Source organism: Electrona antarctica (genome assembly GCF_951216825.1).
Source record: "Electrona antarctica genome assembly, chromosome: 5".
Lineage (NCBI taxonomy): Eukaryota > Metazoa > Chordata > Actinopteri > Myctophiformes > Myctophidae > Electrona > Electrona antarctica.
Genome location: NC_136810.1, coordinates 5,961,553 through 5,980,441, shown reverse-complemented (window position 1 = coordinate 5,980,441; position 18,889 = coordinate 5,961,553). Strand labels below are relative to the sequence as shown.

The 18,889-nt window shown below is 43.5% G+C and overlaps 3 protein-coding genes across 6 annotated transcripts in view; all 3 read left to right on the top strand.

Annotated features, from left to right (window-relative positions):
• LOC306923652 (troponin I, slow skeletal muscle-like) overlaps positions 1–18,889 on the top strand; it is a 41,619-nt gene that overhangs the window by 9,126 nt on the left and 13,604 nt on the right. Inside the window, exon 7 of one of the 3 annotated variants that reach the window (XM_079501870.1) lies at positions 1,465–2,005. The exons of the other annotated variants lie outside the window; for them this stretch is intronic. The gene's annotated coding sequence lies outside the window, so the exon portion shown is untranslated. Of the gene's footprint in view, positions 1–1,464; positions 2,006–18,889 lie in introns of those variants that run through there. 3 annotated transcript variants of the gene reach the window in all.
• Positions 7,802–11,035, top strand: LOC306923654 (troponin I, slow skeletal muscle-like; the record flags this gene model as incomplete). 2 transcript variants are annotated; one of them, XM_079501876.1, is made up of 5 exons in its annotated part: positions 7,802–7,837; positions 7,938–8,069; positions 9,072–9,161; positions 9,270–9,443; positions 10,768–10,860. In XM_079501876.1, the coding sequence occupies exons 1-5, from the start codon at positions 7,826–7,828 to the stop codon at positions 10,858–10,860; spliced, it is 501 nt and encodes a 166-aa protein (XP_079358002.1). In that variant the 5' UTR covers positions 7,802–7,825. The 2 variants fall into 2 exon arrangements, with proteins under 2 accessions (XP_079358002.1, XP_079358001.1); XM_079501875.1 differs by lacking the exon at positions 7,802–7,837 and adding an exon at positions 10,870–11,035 and having other exon boundaries at positions 7,944–8,069; positions 10,768–10,797.
• LOC306923158 (tripartite motif-containing protein 16-like) lies at positions 13,474–15,589 on the top strand (the record flags this gene model as incomplete). Its single annotated transcript, XM_079501186.1, has 2 exons — positions 13,474–13,723; positions 13,958–15,589. The coding sequence occupies 2 exons, from the start codon at positions 13,474–13,476 to the stop codon at positions 15,547–15,549; spliced, it is 1,842 nt and encodes a 613-aa protein (XP_079357312.1). The 3' UTR covers positions 15,550–15,589.

Below are 18,889 nucleotides of genomic sequence, written 5' to 3'. Positions count from 1 at the left end.
AGAACGATGGCTTCAACTTTTGCATTGCAACTTTTCAGGAAAAGAAAGCCTGCCGTTTCTATTAGCTTGGATTCACCATCGATGATATGTCACTGGTGGACAGGTTTCTGAACTGCCTAAAGCCTTCCTGATAGATAATTTTGAGTTATGGTAGATCAGTTACTTTGGTATTTTTGTGGACTTCTGTCAATGTTTCCCTTTGGCCCAGACCGTGTTCTCCTTATCCTATTTATGTCATGTCACCCTCCACAGGCCTAATCATCTCAGCCCTATATTATCCTTTATATTATTTTATCATATTATATTATGGGTTGCCTGACGCCAAGTTAAGATTCACTGTCTGTCCCCAGTCAAAAGTTGGCTTGCATACTGTAGTGTGCTGTTTTGATTTTAGGTTACATGCAGCTGCTTCGATATCAGTGTGGCCTTGGGGCCTAGTGAGAGAGAGCATTTCTCTCTGGTAAGAGTTCACAGCTAACAGGGAAAGAAATGTTATCTTCAGGTTGCCATAGCAACGCCAGCCTCAGTGCTTTCCCGGTTTATGGCTCTCCATGACGGAACTAAGGAAGCTGTCCCAATAGCCGTCTCATCATCCATGTGCTGGTCCAATGAGCGCGTGACAACCAGTGCCAGCGTGGAATAGCGGAAACTAACTGTGTATTCAGCCAATCAATGTGTATCAACAACTGACGTATTCTACAGTATTAATGCCTGTGAAATGAATTGTTCGAGAGAGACTACCCTGTGCCTTTTGGGGGTACAGGGGAGAGTTATTTGGCTGTATGTGAGTATCATTCTGTCTCTCAGATCTGGAAAATGAATTAACTAAACCATAATTGTTCTGACTCGACAATCATTCTTCTGGTGGACTCATCTTTTTAATTGTCTACTTAAGGTATTTTTCTTAAAGAGTATTTCCTGCTCAGATCAACATCTGGAAGTTGATCCTTCTGCTTAAAGTAATCCTGTTAAAACTAATTGTTAACTTGGTGTTGTGGTGCTGAGTAGTTATCAGTACTTTTAAATACTTTCTTAAAAGTATTTTTTATAGTTATAGCCCTGGGTAACTCAGTGATTCAGTATTATACAGTCCTTTATATCTTTGGTGAATCATTAATTGTCCCTTCTGCATTTTATATGCAACTAATTGGTTTTATTTTAAGTTAAATCCATCACTTCCTATGAGAAAAAATGGTGGTATTTTATCATGAACATTAGTTAGGACCAATTATAGGAAGAGAAGTTGAAAAGTGGTGAAGTGGTCCTTTAACTATGTGTTTATTACAGCATTGTGTCTAAAGGGACTCCCTTCAAAAACATATAGATTTCCCTGAATCTATTATAATTATGATTTATTAAATGGTCATGTTGAGTTGACTATTGCATCCCTGACCTAGATGACTCTCGGGTGTCATGGAGTCCTACTATTGGTACCTTACATTGTCTTTCTACTCTTTATTACAGATTTGTTTCTAAGACTCACGGACGGAAGTCTCCAACAGAGGTGAAATAAATTGCGTAGGTTAGCCATGATAAAATGTACAACATGTCTCCTGGAGGAATTATGTGAGTGTTTCAAACAAACAAACAATCAAACAAACAAACAAACAAACAAACAAACAAACAAACAAACAAAAACAGTCAAATGGAAAACCTTGGGTACATTGTAGGACGAGAAAATACAAATAATCTTAAGTTGTTTTTGGTGGTAGCTTAGGTAAGAACTTAATACAGTAAACAAAATATTGTATATATTTGTTTCTAAGAGGACAGTGATATATTGTTTTGTATGAAAGTGCAATATCCATATCATACAGATATAATCCTGTAATTTGTAATGTACATGTAAACAGTTTGCTTTTAAACACAATTCTTCTGTATGATGCCATTATCTGCACACAAATGCTGACTCTGTATTATGGAAATGATGGTTTCTTCTTTGGCAATTTAGATTTGTATCATGTATTCATTACTCAGTTCCAGATTAAAAAATAATGGAAAATGTCATGTTTGTGTTTATTTTGATACTGATGTAGTTGCTGTCGGCCAGAAACCTCTTATCTCCATATGTTATATAACTTATAAAATATAACTTATATAACGTTTAGTGTTTTTTCACAAGTTAAAGGAGCATTCAGTGATTTGGGTGATTTGGAAAACCACCAAGTCCGCCCCGGTAACAAAATGTGCACATGCACACGCTCTACAGTGGGGGGAAGTGCAACAGCATGTGCACCAAGGCCCGCCCCCACACATGATTGGAGGAAGGCCCCCTCTCATCCTGATTGGATGAAGGCTTTGCCACCCGCCACCAAAACAGAAACTAGGGTTTTTTGACCCCAGGGGCTCACTGGGGACAGGGAGGAACTCCTTATATGGTCAGCACACTCTATAGTAGGGAGGATTATCCAAAGAAAAATAAAAAATAAGTGATATTTGAATGAAGCGAAATCACTGAATATACCTTTAATGCCCTACAGGCCTACTTGATCATACTACAGCGTCACACAAAAGTAGCAAAAGCAGCAGATCTGTAAGCTCAAAGTGTGGCACCGTTTGAGCTTGTTGATGTGCTACTTTTGATGTTTTTCAATTTGAAATGTTCTGAAAAGTTTTTTGGACATACTGTATGAGGTTTCCACCCGAGTTTTCATAGATTTATCATCACAGTCACTACCTCTGCATCATATACTTTATTTTAATAAAGAATACGAAGCATCTAGTAATCTAGAAATGTAAGCTTGTCTTACATCTGGATAGTGTCCACAGCTAAATGCCCCAAATGTATTAAGTGTAAATGTAATATATTGTACTTTATTCACACCTTACTGTAACTATGGAATCTTTTGCGTTTTTCGTCACTCATAATCCCCATATATGGGGTGTTTTCCGTCACTCAAAATCCCCATACATGGGGAAAGCCCCACATGTGCTGGTCTCGTGACATCACTATGACATCATCAGGGATGATCACTCAAAATCCCCATACATGGGGAAAGCCCCCATATATTGTGCCCAGGTCTTGTGACATCACTATGACATCATCAGGGATGATAGTAAATCAGGGTTCATATCATAGTAAATGCGACCTGCTGTCGCAATTAAGCCCATATATGGGGAACCTTGATGTCATCAATATTATTCCCTGGGTATTATCCCTGGGTATTATTCCCTGGGTATTATTCCCTGGGTATTATTCCCTGGGCGACTGTCAACCTATATAGCGCCTTTATCCAAGGCGCTATACAGAGATTCATCCATTCACACACACATTCATACACCGATGGCAGCAGAAACCATGCAAGGCACCAACCAGCACATCAGGAGCAATTAGGGGTTCAGTGTCTTGCTCAAGGACACTTCGACACTAACTCTGCAGGGGAGCCCGGGTTTGAACTGGCAACCTTGCGGTTACCATCCAGCCACTCTACCCCTGAGCCACCGCCGCCCCGGATGGCAACCGAGGAAGGTCGGTGACGCTGGAGAGACAGCTGACCTCCAGGAAAGACTGGCGGGGTAACAGGGGCCAGCAACCCCTGTTGCAGCAGCACTCGCAACTAGAGGGCACCAAGCAAGCTACAGAACGTACAAATGAGCAATACCACCAGAGTAGGAGTATTATATGAAAAAGTATATAACACGTAACAGTGTATTCATAATGTGTAGTAGTGCACATACAAAGTTGTACACAGATTGGTGCAGTTATAGGTGTAAACATTTATGTGTGTGCATAATTTCAAGGAAATCACAGGCTGTGTTGATTTGAGGCATTTTGTTCAAAATGGACCAATCCTGCAAGTTTGGAAGGCAATCTTAGGCAATCGGGATGGAACATGGGAAAGCAGACAGATGCGTGTTTATCTCATTAATATGAAGATAGTGTATACCGATTTGCGTGATGTATGGATAAAATATGTACGAGTAATGTACAGAAATGTGTTATAACTGGTAGATGTGGCATTTCTTCCTCGGCCTAATGGGGATGTGTGTGCATAATGTCATGGAAATCACACGCTGTGTGAATGATTTGAAGCATTTTGTTGGAAATGGACAAATCCTGCAAACTTTGGAAGGCAATCTTAGCGATTGGGGATGGAATATGGGGAAGCAGACAGGTCCGTATCGATCACATGACTGTGGAGATAGGGTATAGCGATTGGGGATGGAATATGGGGAAGCAGACAGGTCCGTATCGATCACATGACTGTGGAGATAGGGTATAGCGATTGGGGATGGAATATGGGGAAGCAGACAGGTCCGTATCGATCACATGACTGTGGAGATAGGGTATAGCGATTGGGGATGGAATATGGGGAAGCAGACAGGTCCGTATCGATCACATGACTGTGATTGGGGATGGAATATGGGGAAGCAGACAGGTCCGTATCGATCACATGACTGTGGAGATAGGGTATAGCGATTGGGGATGGAATATGGGGAAGCGGACAGGTCCGTATTGATCACATGACTGTGGAGATAGGGTATAGCGATTGGGGATGGAATATGGGGAAGCGGACAGGTCCGTATTGATCACATGACTGTGGAGATAGGGTATAGCGATTGGGGATGGAATATGGGGAAGCGGACAGGTCCGTATTGATCACATGACTTTGGAGATAGGGTATAGCGATTTGCGTGATGTATGGATAAAATCTGTAGGAGTAATACAAATAAATGTGTTTTGCTGAAATCGGCCTCATGGTGGCGCTATAACAGGCCATTGTGGAACATTTGGGGCAGAGGTTCGTCGTTGGCATCCAGGGAGTGTGTGTGCGCAGTTTGGCATCGCCTGGGCCAACGGTGCCGGAGATTAGCTGTACGCAGACGGACGGACGCGCACACAGACGGACGGAGTGCAAAACATACTCTCTCCCCATGCCTTCGGCCTGGTGGAGACAACAACAATGAGAGTGACACAGACTCAGAGAAGGCTTCACCAGAGTAATGCCAAGTGTGGACAAGGATGGACGCATGCACACCGCACAGATGCACAGTCTGGTGAGACATAGGAGGAGTCAAACCATAGTCATAGAGAGACCTCTCAGTGCCTGCAGTACAAGAACACACAAGGCAGAGAGAGCCTTCTGTTGGTTCTGGCAGGAGAGAAAGGACATGTGGACGGATCCGCAGGGGGGTGCCCTGGGCGCGGCGGGCGTGGTGTGGTAAGCACGCTGCACCTGGCCGGCAGGATGCGAACTTCCCTGTTGGCCAGGTGTGGCCCTCACCGCAGTGCTGGTTGCAGTGATGGCTGCGCCCGGGGCGCCCCTCTGCGGATTCGTCTATAGCTGGAAGCCTGGAGGACAGGGGCAGTGACTTGGCCAATCACTGCTGACACGCCAACTGGAGAGTGTCGAAACACAGAAGGTTGGACATCTTCCAGGTCAAGGCTTCATCCATTAGAAATGGATCATATTTGCATCTTTGATGTATTTACAAACTGTATATGGATATATGTCAGAACCTGTTCTGACATTCCATATGTTGATCCTTCCCCATCCATCCTTCCTCTTCGATATCTCCCTTTTGACTGATACCTGTCCATTTAAACTCTAGACGGGCCTGCCCCAAAGTTATTAGTGCAGCCGCGCCCGGCAGCCAGCGAAAAGTTCTCAACAGGCCCGAAAATGAAGGCCCGGCCCTACCTGGGCCCTCATCCTGCACACTCAAGACACTTCCACCGCTGCCACCCTTAGATCTCCATATATGGAGCTGACCTGTTCTGACATTCCATATGTTGATCTGACCTCATCAAACCCTGTACACTCAAGACATGCTCCATATATGGCCAGTAGCTTCTCGCCCTCATAGGTATAACGTATGGCATGTGTCTATGTTTATGGCTGTTCGGTCACACACAGCAAAGAAGCCTCCACTCGTTCTACCCCCCCAAGCATTGAGCAATGGGTGTGTACAGAGCAAAACTCTGCATTGGGGGGATGCCATGATACAAATGTGCTTTGATGCTATACACTGACTGTCAGGAAAGAGGGATCTATTTTAGTGAGCCACTGACAGAAGGCCATACAGTAGGAGCCATAAATTACTTGGGTTTATCCCGTATATATCCTTGTGTATCCAGTGTTTGTTGTCACGGACTGCACACCTTGCCAGCTTTTTTTTTCTCCAGAGGAGACCAGAAAGGTATGTTTATTTATCTGTCATGATTGTTAAGAAAGGTTTTAAGGGTTGTGGCTTTGAGATACACACATTTTAGGGGACAGGGGTGATGGCTTTTGATCATTAACAGGTGCTTTGTGTGGCTTTGCAACATGTACAGCCAACAGTACAGAATGAACACCTAACGTTAGAAAATGTAAGATCTCTCACACAATAAATAAGACAATTACTTGTTTGCTTATTTCGGACAATTTTACATTTAGGATTAATTAATTTAGGTTTTCTTTAACACTTTACTATGTAACTGCTCTTCAGGTGACCTGCTAATGGAATCCACTGGTCCTAATAGTTAGGATACATTAACCCATTTAGGCCTGACCTCGAAATTTAAAAAAGATCTTCTAAATCCTCCATGAAATAAATATTTTCACGATTTTTCAAAAATATCAGACCTACAAGCTCATAGCGCGCCACTCGGTGGCACGCTATGAGCTTGTAGATCTGCTATTTTTCAATAGCTAAATTATAACATAATGTTTAAAACACCAAAAGGGGTTCATGTAAACCTTCATGTACAGTATGTGCAAAGTTACAGTGTCAAATACCCCAAAACAACTAAATATGTAAAGGGACATAGATATCACCTTGAACTATTTCATATATTGTATATTATTACTGTATAACGTCGTTAAGAGTCAATTAGTTTACAAAATATTCACCTAGACCCATTTTCATTGCTACATAATGACATGGCACTGCCTAAGAGAACGTGTCACTCACGCATGTACAGTAACTGCTGTTAATGTCAAGGATTAGTATCTGCTTGTTAACATACCATGGCTCGCATTTCTCAAATCTCTTAACTGCCTCACTCAATCAGGGACCATGAATTTGACTGTACTTGTAAGAGGTTCAGGGTTCAAGGTTCAAGGTTGTGCTTTATTGTTACATCTTGTGTACAGGTACATAAGAGTAAAACTTATTTTTGTTTGGCTTCCTTCAGACAATGCAGCAGCAAAAATATAATACGACATCAAAACAGCAAAACACAGCAAACAAAATAGAATATAGAGTGCAAAAAAGAGCAAAAATAGAATACGACATCAAAACAGCAAAACACAGCAAACAAAATAGAATATAGAGTGCAAAAAAGAGCAAACAAGAGTAGAAAAAGAGTATCATATGTACATGTGCATGAAGAAAATATATTTAGACTTTAATGTAACGTTTATGATTTTAAATAAACCACACATTTTGATTATGAAAATGCTAAACTGGACCATGTTATCTTTATCTTTTTACTTTGGTTGTAAGTGAATTGTTTTTCTTTATTTCAGAATACAGACTTTCCAGCATGTCTGAGGGGTACGTTATGAGTTTGTATAAAGTATAAATTAACATTTAGGAAATTACCTTTCATTCATCAGATCAGATTTCTGATGCCAATACTAATTCTGTTTTGTTTTGTTTTTCTTCTTTCCCCTCCAAAATGTTTTTTTTTATTTTTTTTTGTTGCTGAAATTCAACCACAGACCTGTAAGTTATGTAAATGCACTGCAACTATAAGCTTAACTGGAGATACATCGTGTATAGAAAGCAAGTTGAAAGATTATGAACTATTTCATAAAACCATGCTTTGGTTTTTCTTTAAATTCTTGTCCTCTGTTTCTTTGTAAAGAGAAAACCGAAGATCGCTGCATCTCGCAGAATGGCTCTGAAGGTATTTCGTCTCCTGCGCTTCGGGGCAGCTCAAACATCAGCTTTAAGCACAAATATCGTAACAAAAAGACAAGACAGTCATATTTGAATCATCATTTCAGACCAAGCTGCTGAAAAGGGCCTTTGTTATGTGGGAGACGGAGAAGGAAGAGAAGCGGCTAGAGAGATCCACAACTCTGAGTGAAAGAGTACCTGCACTCCAGCTGTCTGCTTTATCTTTGCAGGACCTTCAGGTACGTATGTGCATGGAAGACTACTGACAAACCCTTTCAAATGCTCCATATGCTTGGATAATACAAAAAATCACACCCATGTGAAGTAGGTCCAGACCCACAGGAACGCACCCAGTACAGCCCCTCTACTGTACTGTACTGTACTGTCACTGTACTGTACTGGCACACCTGAAATCACCATATATACAGTTAATATGTGCGTGTGTGTTTGTGTGTGTGTTAGGTTGCGCACAGGTGGTGAAAAACAACCATGCTGTTTTCGTGCTCATACCCAGCCAGCCAGCTAACCAGCCAGCCAGCTACCCACACACACACACACACACACACACACACACACACACACACACACACACACACAAACACATACTCACTTAAGGAAGTGGTTTGCACCACTTAAAAACAACAAAGAAAACATGTACATACATAAAGCTATCAAAAGCATAAGAGATAGTATTTGTGGTCGTGTACATTTTAGATGTTTAGCTGATATTCTTAACCATAGCTATACCTACAAGACATCAGAAGCTTATTCTTTATATCACCTTGTTTATAAGCAGCTACAGTTGTTTATCCCTATTCCCTAGAAACCATGGGTATACTGTAATTGTCAAGATTTTGTAATCATCTTTAGGGCCTCAAATGGAAGCCAGGCAAGTATTTTATCGAGTGGGCAGTGATTAAGATCACCCAGTACCAGCATAGGTGCGTCAGGCTTGTTATGAAGATGGCGGTGTACACAGTCTGCGATCTGGATAGCTGCACTGGCTGCCCTCGCATCCGGTGGTATACATACACAACACATACAAAGATATTGGAGAATTACCGCGGTAGATTATGGTCTCAACGTGACGCAAAGCAGCTCCAGGTCAGGGTTACCTATATTGTCTCTGATCGCATAGTTCCCAACACCAACTGCAAGCCGCAATGTTGTGGACGTCACTTGGAGGCCACTGCAATCTAACATAACAACTTGACTTGTCCTACGATCTCCTCTAATCCCAGGCGCTGTGTAAGGAATTGCACCAAAAGATGGATGTGGTAGACGAAGAGCGCTACGATACTGACCTCAAAGTGACAAAGAACAACAAGGAGGTACATTAAGTTATAATATATTTACTTGGTTATTAATGTTTCACGTGCATGTTGTAAATTCAAGGGAAAAAATATATAAATAATATGTTATTATTCTATTTCACAAAGATCGAGAATTTGACTCAGAAGCTCTGTGAGCTAAAGGGCACGACGAATCGACCTGCTCTGAAGAGAGTGAAGATGTCAGCCGATGGCCTGCTGGGAGCTATTTTGAGCACCAAGGTTAAAGAATCTGTAGACTTCAAGGCCAACCTCAAGACTGTGAAGAAGGAAGAGGAGAAGGTGAGGCTACAGTATTAAACTACATGAACCCTAGCAGGGGGATAATATTAATCCTGTGGGAAATGTAGTTTCAGCTTGACCCAGCTGATCAGATGCCATGTTAGGGGTTAAGTGTCTCGACATGGAGGGGCACGGTGGTGCATTCGGTATAGCGCTGTCGCCTCACAGCTTGAGGGTCCCGGGTTCGATTCCCACATTCCCCGCCTTCTCTCCTCCGCGTCATCAGCACCCATACCCTATGTGGGGTGGGCGAAAGGGCCTTTCTGTGTGCAGTTTGTCCCCTATGTTAGGTACTGTATAGGTACCCTCACAAAAACATGCAGTAATCCTCGTCTCTGTACTGCCTGCCCCTGGTCAGCCCGGGCACCCAATGGAGGGGAAAGAAGTGGTTGGAATAAGGTGTTCCTTCCACACGCTAGTAGTACCAGGGAAACTCCCCGTCAAGTGATAAGAAGCGGCCTGCTTACTCCTCATGCATTGAAGCACGCCTGAGCTCAGTTTGGGACTCTCCACAGGTTGGCAGAGGGAGACTAGCGCACATGATTACAGCTTAGACAAAGGCACCGGGTGAAAAATGGGTTACAAAATCGTGGAATAAAAATAAATAATAGAAAGTGTCTCGACACGTCAGCACATACTGGGCGGGACGGGATGCTAACCGGTGATCTTTCTGATTACCAGACAGACAGCCAGTCCACCCACTAAGCTGCTAACCGGTGATCTTTCTGATTACCAGACAGACAGCCAGTCCACCCACTAAGCTGCTAACCGGTGATCTTTCTGATTACCAGACAGCCAGCCAGTCCACCCACTAAGCCCGGGCGTCCCTAGCATCCCTATTCACGGCACGTCACAATAGGCAAACATTATGTGAGAATAGGCAAACGGAATAACGTGTTCCTTCCACGCGCTACGTCCAACCAGGGAAACTCCCCCCTGTCAGGTGTAAAGGAGCAACTTGGACACTCAGGCAGGAAGGAAGCATGAGTTCAAGTCCGTTGCTCTCCCCATGTCCCCAATATATGGGGACTAGGTTGGCGGAGGGTGTGTAGAGAGCCCAGGATCACATTAGATAATTGGCACAGGGGTGAAAAAATGGGTTACAAAATCGAGGGATAAAAATGTAGAGAGAATAGGCAAACAGTAGACAAAGAGATTTGTTGTAGAGAGAAAAAAGGAGGGGGCCAATTATCGACCCCTGGGGGACCGTGTCAGTCAATGAAGTATGTAGAGTTGTGGTTATGGTACTGTATAGAATGTAGTCCACATGGGCTAATTGGGCTATTTAAAACATTAGCATGTTTTTTTTCCTTCTCATGAACAGAAAGAGGAGGTGACCGACTGGCGCAAGAATGTGGAGGCCCAGGCCATGTCTGGGATGGAGGGCAGGAAGAAGCTGTTTAATGCTGGACAATAGAATGTGGAGGCCCAGGCCATGTCTGGGATGGAAGGCAGGAAGAAGCTGTTTAATGCTGGACAATAGAAGCATGTTTCACATGGACAACAAGCCAATACGGACACAAGCATACAGTATATATTCGTTATGGACAGTTTCTCAATGAACGGAGCCTAAACAATTATAATTGACAAAAGGTCAGCAGACAATGCACAAAGGTAGCAAACCTGCTGTATGTGTAGTGTATTATTGTAAGGTTTTATTGAACACCATACCTCATATCTAGCTCTGGTCCGTAGCCTTACTGCAGCAGTAAGGCTATGGACCAGAGCTAACCTCATATCTACAGTTCAGTGTGATGAAAGTGGAGCTACAGTATGATTAAAAACAATTGCCTTGGGATATGGAGTGTTTTTTTCCTTCTTTTATTTGTCCCTATTGATATCCTGCTATGGATTGCTATGGATTGTGCATGCGCGGGCGTGCAGCGTGTATCGAAAAAGGTGCTTAGAAACTTGGTAAGAAAATGTAATATATTGAGCCAATAAGTGAACAACTTTGACAAAATAAATCAGTCAGACGTCTCTACTAAATATGACTGATAAAACGAGCCGCGCCACACGCCGTGCCACGCGCCACGCGCCACGGCAGGTTTAATGCCACGCCTGAAGAAGAGAGATCTTGCCTGTTCTGTGATATTGATGAAATTGAAAACGAAGTTCACTTTTTGTTTTACTGCTCTAAATATGACGATTTAACACTAGCACGTCGGAGCGGTCTGGCTGACCGATTTTGAAATTTTGAAGTGGATTTTCTTTGCCCATGAAGTCCTGAGAAAGTTCCCCTTGCATGACTTTTTCTAAATGTTCGATTCAAATCATCTCTGTTTTTTTTTTCATCTGAAACGTTTTGGAAATATGATATTAGACGTACATCTACCTACTAAACCTGCTCTTTTTCGGTCCGTCGGACTGGCCTCAGACTCCTCACCCTTTCTCCCCCCGCAAGCAGTGCTGTTCACACCTCCCTCCTGGCTGGAGACGGGCATTGTTCAAGCTAATGTGTAATTTGCATTCCAACTGCCACATGTAGGCAAACTTACATTACGAATGTACTCACAGCATAGACTAAATGTTGTTTAATAATAAAGTTTATAGCATGGTCTGTTTGACCCGACCGACATTTCCTTTCCTTGGAGCGAGAATGCTTGCCGATGCGCGATTCCAAATAAAAATGACAGTGTTTGAAATCAGTCCAACCCGATAGACTAACTGTAAATGTTTTGTCAGTGAAAAGATAACAGTTCTGTCCGTCCTTCTTTGTCTGTAAACGTTTCTGCACGCGACCAGTGGAACTGATTTTCATGCATCACGTCTCTCTTTTTTTTCTCTCTCCCTGAGGGAGAGAATATGTTCATGGATCCAAGTAACTGTCGGTGAGGTATGCGGAAGTGCATTTTAGATAACGCTGTAGCACTATTTGTGGTGCGATGCGTCACATGACTTCTTCTATCCTATGGTGTATATATAAACCGTGCTGCTATAAACCTTCTGCTACGGACCTCTCTGCTGGCACAATCAATCAAATATATATAAATTACATCGATCATAGGCAGCAGGTCTGTAAGGCTAGGCAAGGCTTCGCCTTCCCAAAAAATCTTTTTCGGGAGAAATAAACAGACATTGTTTGTGACTTTATTTTTCGGAGGGCACGCTAAACGAACAGTGTAAAAATGACATCAATGACATGAATCATTCCAACGCGATAGACCTCCCTCCCTATAATGTTTCCCCTCTATATAAAATCCTGCAACCATGTCAAACGATGTTCGATTGAATGTGTGGTCTGTACTAGTGAAACACTGCATACAAGGACATAGTTCAGGTGCAGCAAAGTTACATCCACAAAATCAAGGAATATGTCGCGATACAACAAGAATGTCATGTCACCCAGCATTCCATGGGCACAAGTAGTGTAGGCATGCATCCTACACCGGCCACCAACTACCAGTCCGTGGGTATGTCTCTCACACACACACACACACACACACACACACACACACACACACACACACACACACACACACACACACACAAAACATGCAGACATACCTGTAGAGCCAGTCGGTAGCGCACAGTGCTACTGGGTCTAAATTAAGATCTAATCTTTTCTCTGAACGTCTTTGTGTTTAGATCTTAGATGTTCTGCTCATGTCCTTGAACCTCGCCTGAGTGTATAATATAATAGTATTTTTATAATAATCTACCTGAACACAAGCTCAATATAAAGTTGAACCATTTGTTTGTACCTCATGTTTGTGCTGTACACAAGGAAATGAAGTGGAGCCTGGAACCTCAGCAGAGTGCCTGCAGCAGATTCCTGCCAAGCCCTTTGTTATCAGCCCCATCAACCAGCACCAACACACCCGCATACCACACACACACACACACACACACACACACACACACACACACACACACACACACACACACACACACACACACACACACACACACACACACACACACACACACACACACACACAACCGGGATGAACCTACCATGTCATGTGATTTCTGAGAAAATGCAACCAAACTAAACTCGTTTGTCAGTCAGTCAGTCAGTCATACTAAAATGGCGCAGCAGGGAGGTCAACTGGATCATGAACAGTTGTGCTGTTATATCTGTCTGGATCTACTGAAGGATCCAGTGACTGTTCCCTGTGGACACAGCTACTGCAGGACGTGTATCGAGGATTACTGGAACCAGGACGATCAGAGAGGGAGGTTCAGCTGTCCTCAATGCAGACAAACCTTCATCCCAAGACCTGTTCTGAAGAGAAACACCATGTTGGCTGAGGTGGTGGAGGGCCTGAAGAAGACAGGTGAGACCTTTAAGTTCTCTTGTAAAAACAGCTCCCTGTCTGTCAGAATTACATTTACTGAACCGATAAAGACATGAAACGTCGACACAAATGTACGTACAAAAACAGCGGTGGAAAGTAACTAAGTACATTTACTTAAGTAAATCTACAGCTTGCCTCGAGCGCTGCATGGGTCATATGACCAGTGCTGTTTTCTGCTCCCTCATTGGCTGCTCTCTCTCTCTCTATCAACAGGACTCCAAGCTGCTCCTCCTGATCACTGCTACGCTGGACCTGGAGATGTGGCCTGTGATGTCTGCACTGGGAGGAGACTGAAAGCTGTGAAGACTTGTCTTCAGTGTCTGGTCTCTTACTGTGACACTCACCTCCAGCCTCACTATCAGTCTCCTGCCTTTAAGAGACACCAGCTGGTCCAAGCCTCCGGAGAGCTTCAGGAGAACCTCTGCTCTCGTCACAACGAGGTGAGGAAGCTTTTCTGCCGCACCGATCAGCAGTGTATCTGTTATCTGTGCTTCGTGGACGAACACAAAGGTCACGATACGACCTCGGCCACAGCAGAACGGGCCGAGAGACAGAAAGAGGTCGATAAGAGTCAGCAGAACATCCAGCAGAGAATCCAGGAGAGAGAGAAAGACGTGAAGGGGCTTCACCAGGAGGTGGAGTCCATCAAGCACCGTGCCGACAGAGCAGTGGAGGACAGCGACACCATCTTTACTGAGCTCATCTCTTCCATGGAGAGAAGACGATCTGAGGTGAGGCAGCTGATCCGAGACCAGCAGGAACGTCAAGTGAGTCGTGCTGAAGAACTGAGGAGGCGTGTGGAGCAGGAGGTCACTGAACTGAGGAGGAGACATGCTGAGCTGGAGCAGCTCTCACTCACAGAGGATCACATCCGTTTTCTACAGCGTTACACCTCCTCCCTCTCAACCACCAGTGAATCTACACACCCAGTCAGCAGCCATGTCCGTCCTCTGAGACACTTTGAAGATGTGACTGTGGCCGTGTCCAAGATGAGGGACAGACTAGAGGACATTCTCACAGAGGAAGGGACAAACGTCTCAGAGGCAGTGAACAGAGTCGATGTTTCACTCAGGGACAGTTTATTGCACAACGCAGACCACGCAGTTGCGCAGAGCCCCGAGGCGGGGGGGCCCCGCCGCCCGCCCGCCGTCCGCCCGCGGCCCACCCTCCGCCCCCCCGCCTCAGCTTTGCTGGGAGCCCCCAGATTGGTAAATCCGCCACTGGTTTCACTGTCAACACCAGCAGAACCCAAGACCAGAGCTGAGTTCTTAAAGTATTCACGTCCGATCACACTGGATCCAAACACAGCTCAACAACGCCTGTCTCTGTCTGAAGGGAACAGAAAAGTAACACAGATGAAGAAACCACAATCACATCCTGATCACCCAGAGAGATTCACTGGATGGAGTCAGGTTCTGAGTAGAGATGCTCTGAGTGGACGCTGGTACTCTGAGGTAGAGAGGAGTGGACGCTGTGTTATAGCAGTCTCACATAAAGATATCAGCAGAACAGGGTCTAGTGCTGAAAGTGGATTTGGATGTAATGATAAATCGTGGTCTTTAGAGTGTACAGAACAAGTTTATACTTTCAGACACAGAGGCATTAAGACTCCCATCCCAGGCCGTGTGTCCTCCAGAGTAGGAGTGTACCTGGACCACAGTGCAGGTACTCTGTCCTTCTACGGTGTGTCTGACGACACCATGACTGTCCTTCACACAGTCCACACCACGTTCACACACAACCTCCATGTTGGATTTTGGCTTGGATCTGGATCCACTGCTGAGTTGTTGTATGAGCTCAACTAGATCACACTGTTGTTTTGTCTCTCGTGTCATCAGATCAGAATCGTTGCTTCATTATTGTATTGTTTTTCTTCTCAGCCTGCTCTGTGAGCTTGTAGATCAGCTATTTTTGAGTGGTACTGGCTTTGTTAGTTTACGTGTCTGTCTGTCTGTCTGTGCTCAAAAAATGAGCACGGTTGCTATGGTCACCTAGTTCACACGGGTGTGATTTCATTACGTCAGACATTACGTCAGACCACAGCTGATCAGTCTATATAAGACCTTACACCACTCAGTTCACACAGGTGTGATTTTTTTCCTATGTGTCATATGATGAAGTATATAGGGGCTAGAAGGGGTTAATAATCCAATTTAACCCATTAAGGGATATTTTGGTTAATAAGATGTCTTATATCTCTGTGGATTTCCTAGATTTAAATGACTATGTAAAAATGGAGATATGTTTTACCAAAGGGACTTTTGTTGTGGCAGACTTTATTTGTCAAGCTTGGGAAAGAAGACAGAGTACTCTGTATAAATCTGAGTTGTAATAATGAATTATGTAAAGTAAACATGCTGTAAATGCAACTGTGAAATGGTGTTTTATAAACCCATGAGGGTTGGGCACATTGTGTGCAGGACACGGAAATAAATAAACAATCAATCAATCAAATCAATCAAAAATCATACATACATACATACATACATACATACATACATACATACATACATACATACATACATACATACATACATATACATACATATACATACATACATACATACATACATACATACATACATACATACATACATACATACATACATACATACATACATACATACATACATACCATCTGGTGGCCAATAAACCAAATACAAAGCTCAGAATGTTTAAGCAGTTTAAGGACCCACTTAGCCGCTAGGCCGGCCCAGGCCACATTTTTATGCAATGTTAGATGTTTGTCTACGCTTTGTGTAGCGTAGTGGTGGTTCTACAAGCGAGTCAGTGAATTCATTAGGTTTCAGAGAGTTACAAGGTTCTAGAAAAGCCTTTTGACCAAGAGTATAGAATAGATACTTTGACTCACGGAATGGGGTTGCATATTTGGTCCACCCACCACTGCAAGCAACTGATCACAATCACTCTCCTTTACTGGACACCAACACAGCACGCTCAGAGCCTTGTGCACAACCGTAAAGAACATCATAAACAAAGTTTGTAAATCAAGGAAGACATAAAACTTAAATTAAGCCCAGTGAACTTTCCAAAATAACAGAAGCCATGGGGTCAAGGCTGATGCTCTGCCATTCCATCATTGACGTTAGTGAGTGGCCTCACGCCAAGCCTCTGCTGTTAAACTATACGTTAGTGAGTGGACTCACGCCAAGCCTCTGCTGTTAAACTATACGTTAGTGAGTGGCCTCACGCCAAGCCTCTGCTGTTAAACTATACGTTAGTGAGTGGACTCACGCCAAGCCTCTGCTGTTAAACTATACGTTAGTGAGTGGCCTCACGCCAAGCCTCTGCTGTTAAACTATACGTTAGTGAGTGGCCTCACGCCAAGCCTCTGCTGTTAAACTATACGTTAGTGAGTGGACTCACGCCAAGCCTCTGCTGTTAAACTATACGTTAGTGAGTGGCCTCACGCCAAGCCTCTGCTGTTAAACTATACGTTAGTGAGTGGACTCACGCCAAGCCTCTGCTGTTAAACTATACGTTAGTGAGTGGACTCACGCCAAGCCTCTGCTGTTAAACTATACGTTAGTGAGTGGACTCACGCCAAGCCTCTGCTGTTAAACTATACGTTAGTGAGTGGACTCACGCCAAGCCTCTGCTGTTAAACTATACGTTAGTGAGTGGACTCACGCCAAGCCTCTGCTGTTAAACTATACGTTAGTGAGTGGCCTCACGCCAAGCCTCTGCTGTTAAAATTACATACTGTAACTATACAGTATGTACAGTATTGTGGTGGTTGAGAAGTATTTCAACTAAGGTTTACTAGAGCAGATCTTCCACTGTGATACCAAGGTGAGGTGACTCACTATAGCACTACATGTAGACAAAATATATGATATGTGACGAAGACAACCTTTACATAATCAGACTTGCAGAGTTATCTTCTCAGAACTCTTTATACTAATCTGCACAGAAAGACATTGGAGATTTCTATTTGATTATGTGTGAGTTTATAATCTGTACACTTAGGCCTACTGTAATAATGTGGCTGGTCATTATACAGCATGTAGACTCTTTGTGACTCCCTCTTCCACCTGTGACACAAAATGAACTCAGTCTTTCTCAGTTTACAAAGCATGGAGACTGATCTGCACCTGGCTAACAATGCAATATCATGCATCACATTGTTAGCCTTGTTAGACTTCAGACGGGGGGTGAAGTATTATTCAAGTAACATTGAACCTCCAGTTCTAGGAAACACAGAATGGGGGACTTTTTAGTAGTATATAATGAATAATGAATTGCACTTTTCCAAATTCTCAAAGCGCTTTACAATGGTTCATTCACTCATACATTGGGAGGTGAAGCGGCGAACAGTCGACGCCAGCATCCTCACTTCCCACATTGACACACCAATGGTGGCGAACTCACACCGACCGACTCATTGGAGGCTTTGTAAGGTTCAGTGTCTTGCCCAAGGACACTTCGACATGTGGACAGGATTCGAACCGCCGACCCAGGGATCATTGGACAACCTGCTCTACCTCCTGAGCCACAGCTGCCGTATATATATTAATGACATAGTAAAATGTTGAAAATGAGTGGTATTTCCCTTTAATTTAAAGGGAATGGCCAAAATTCAGTCATGCACATAACGGAGCCCCAGAAGGCATAGAACAAACTGCAATAATCCTAATCTTGAACCACTGGGACCAAATGTACTGTCAATATTCTACCCAATTGTAATTATTTATTTCTGCGGGTAGTAGACATAATGTTTAAATCTCGAGAAGCTTCTCTCAGAAGCTAGAAGATTGACTTGCTCCTAATTAAACCCCTCCTCTCTAGAAGATTGACTTGCTCCTAATTAAACCCCTCCTCTCTAGAAGATTGACTTGCTCCTAATTAAACCCCTCCGCTCTAGAAGATTGACTTGCTCCTAATTAAACCCCTCCTCTCTAGAAGATTGACTTGCTCCTAATTAAACCCCTCCTCTCTAGAAGATTGACTTGCTCCTAATTAAACCCCTCCTCTCTAGAAGATTGACTTGCTCCTAATTAAACCCCTCCTCTCTAGAAGATTGACTTGCTCCTAATTAAACCCCTCCTCTCTAGAAGATTGACTTGCTCCTTATTTAAACCCCTCCTCTCTAGAAGATTGACTTGCTCCTAATTAAACCCCTCC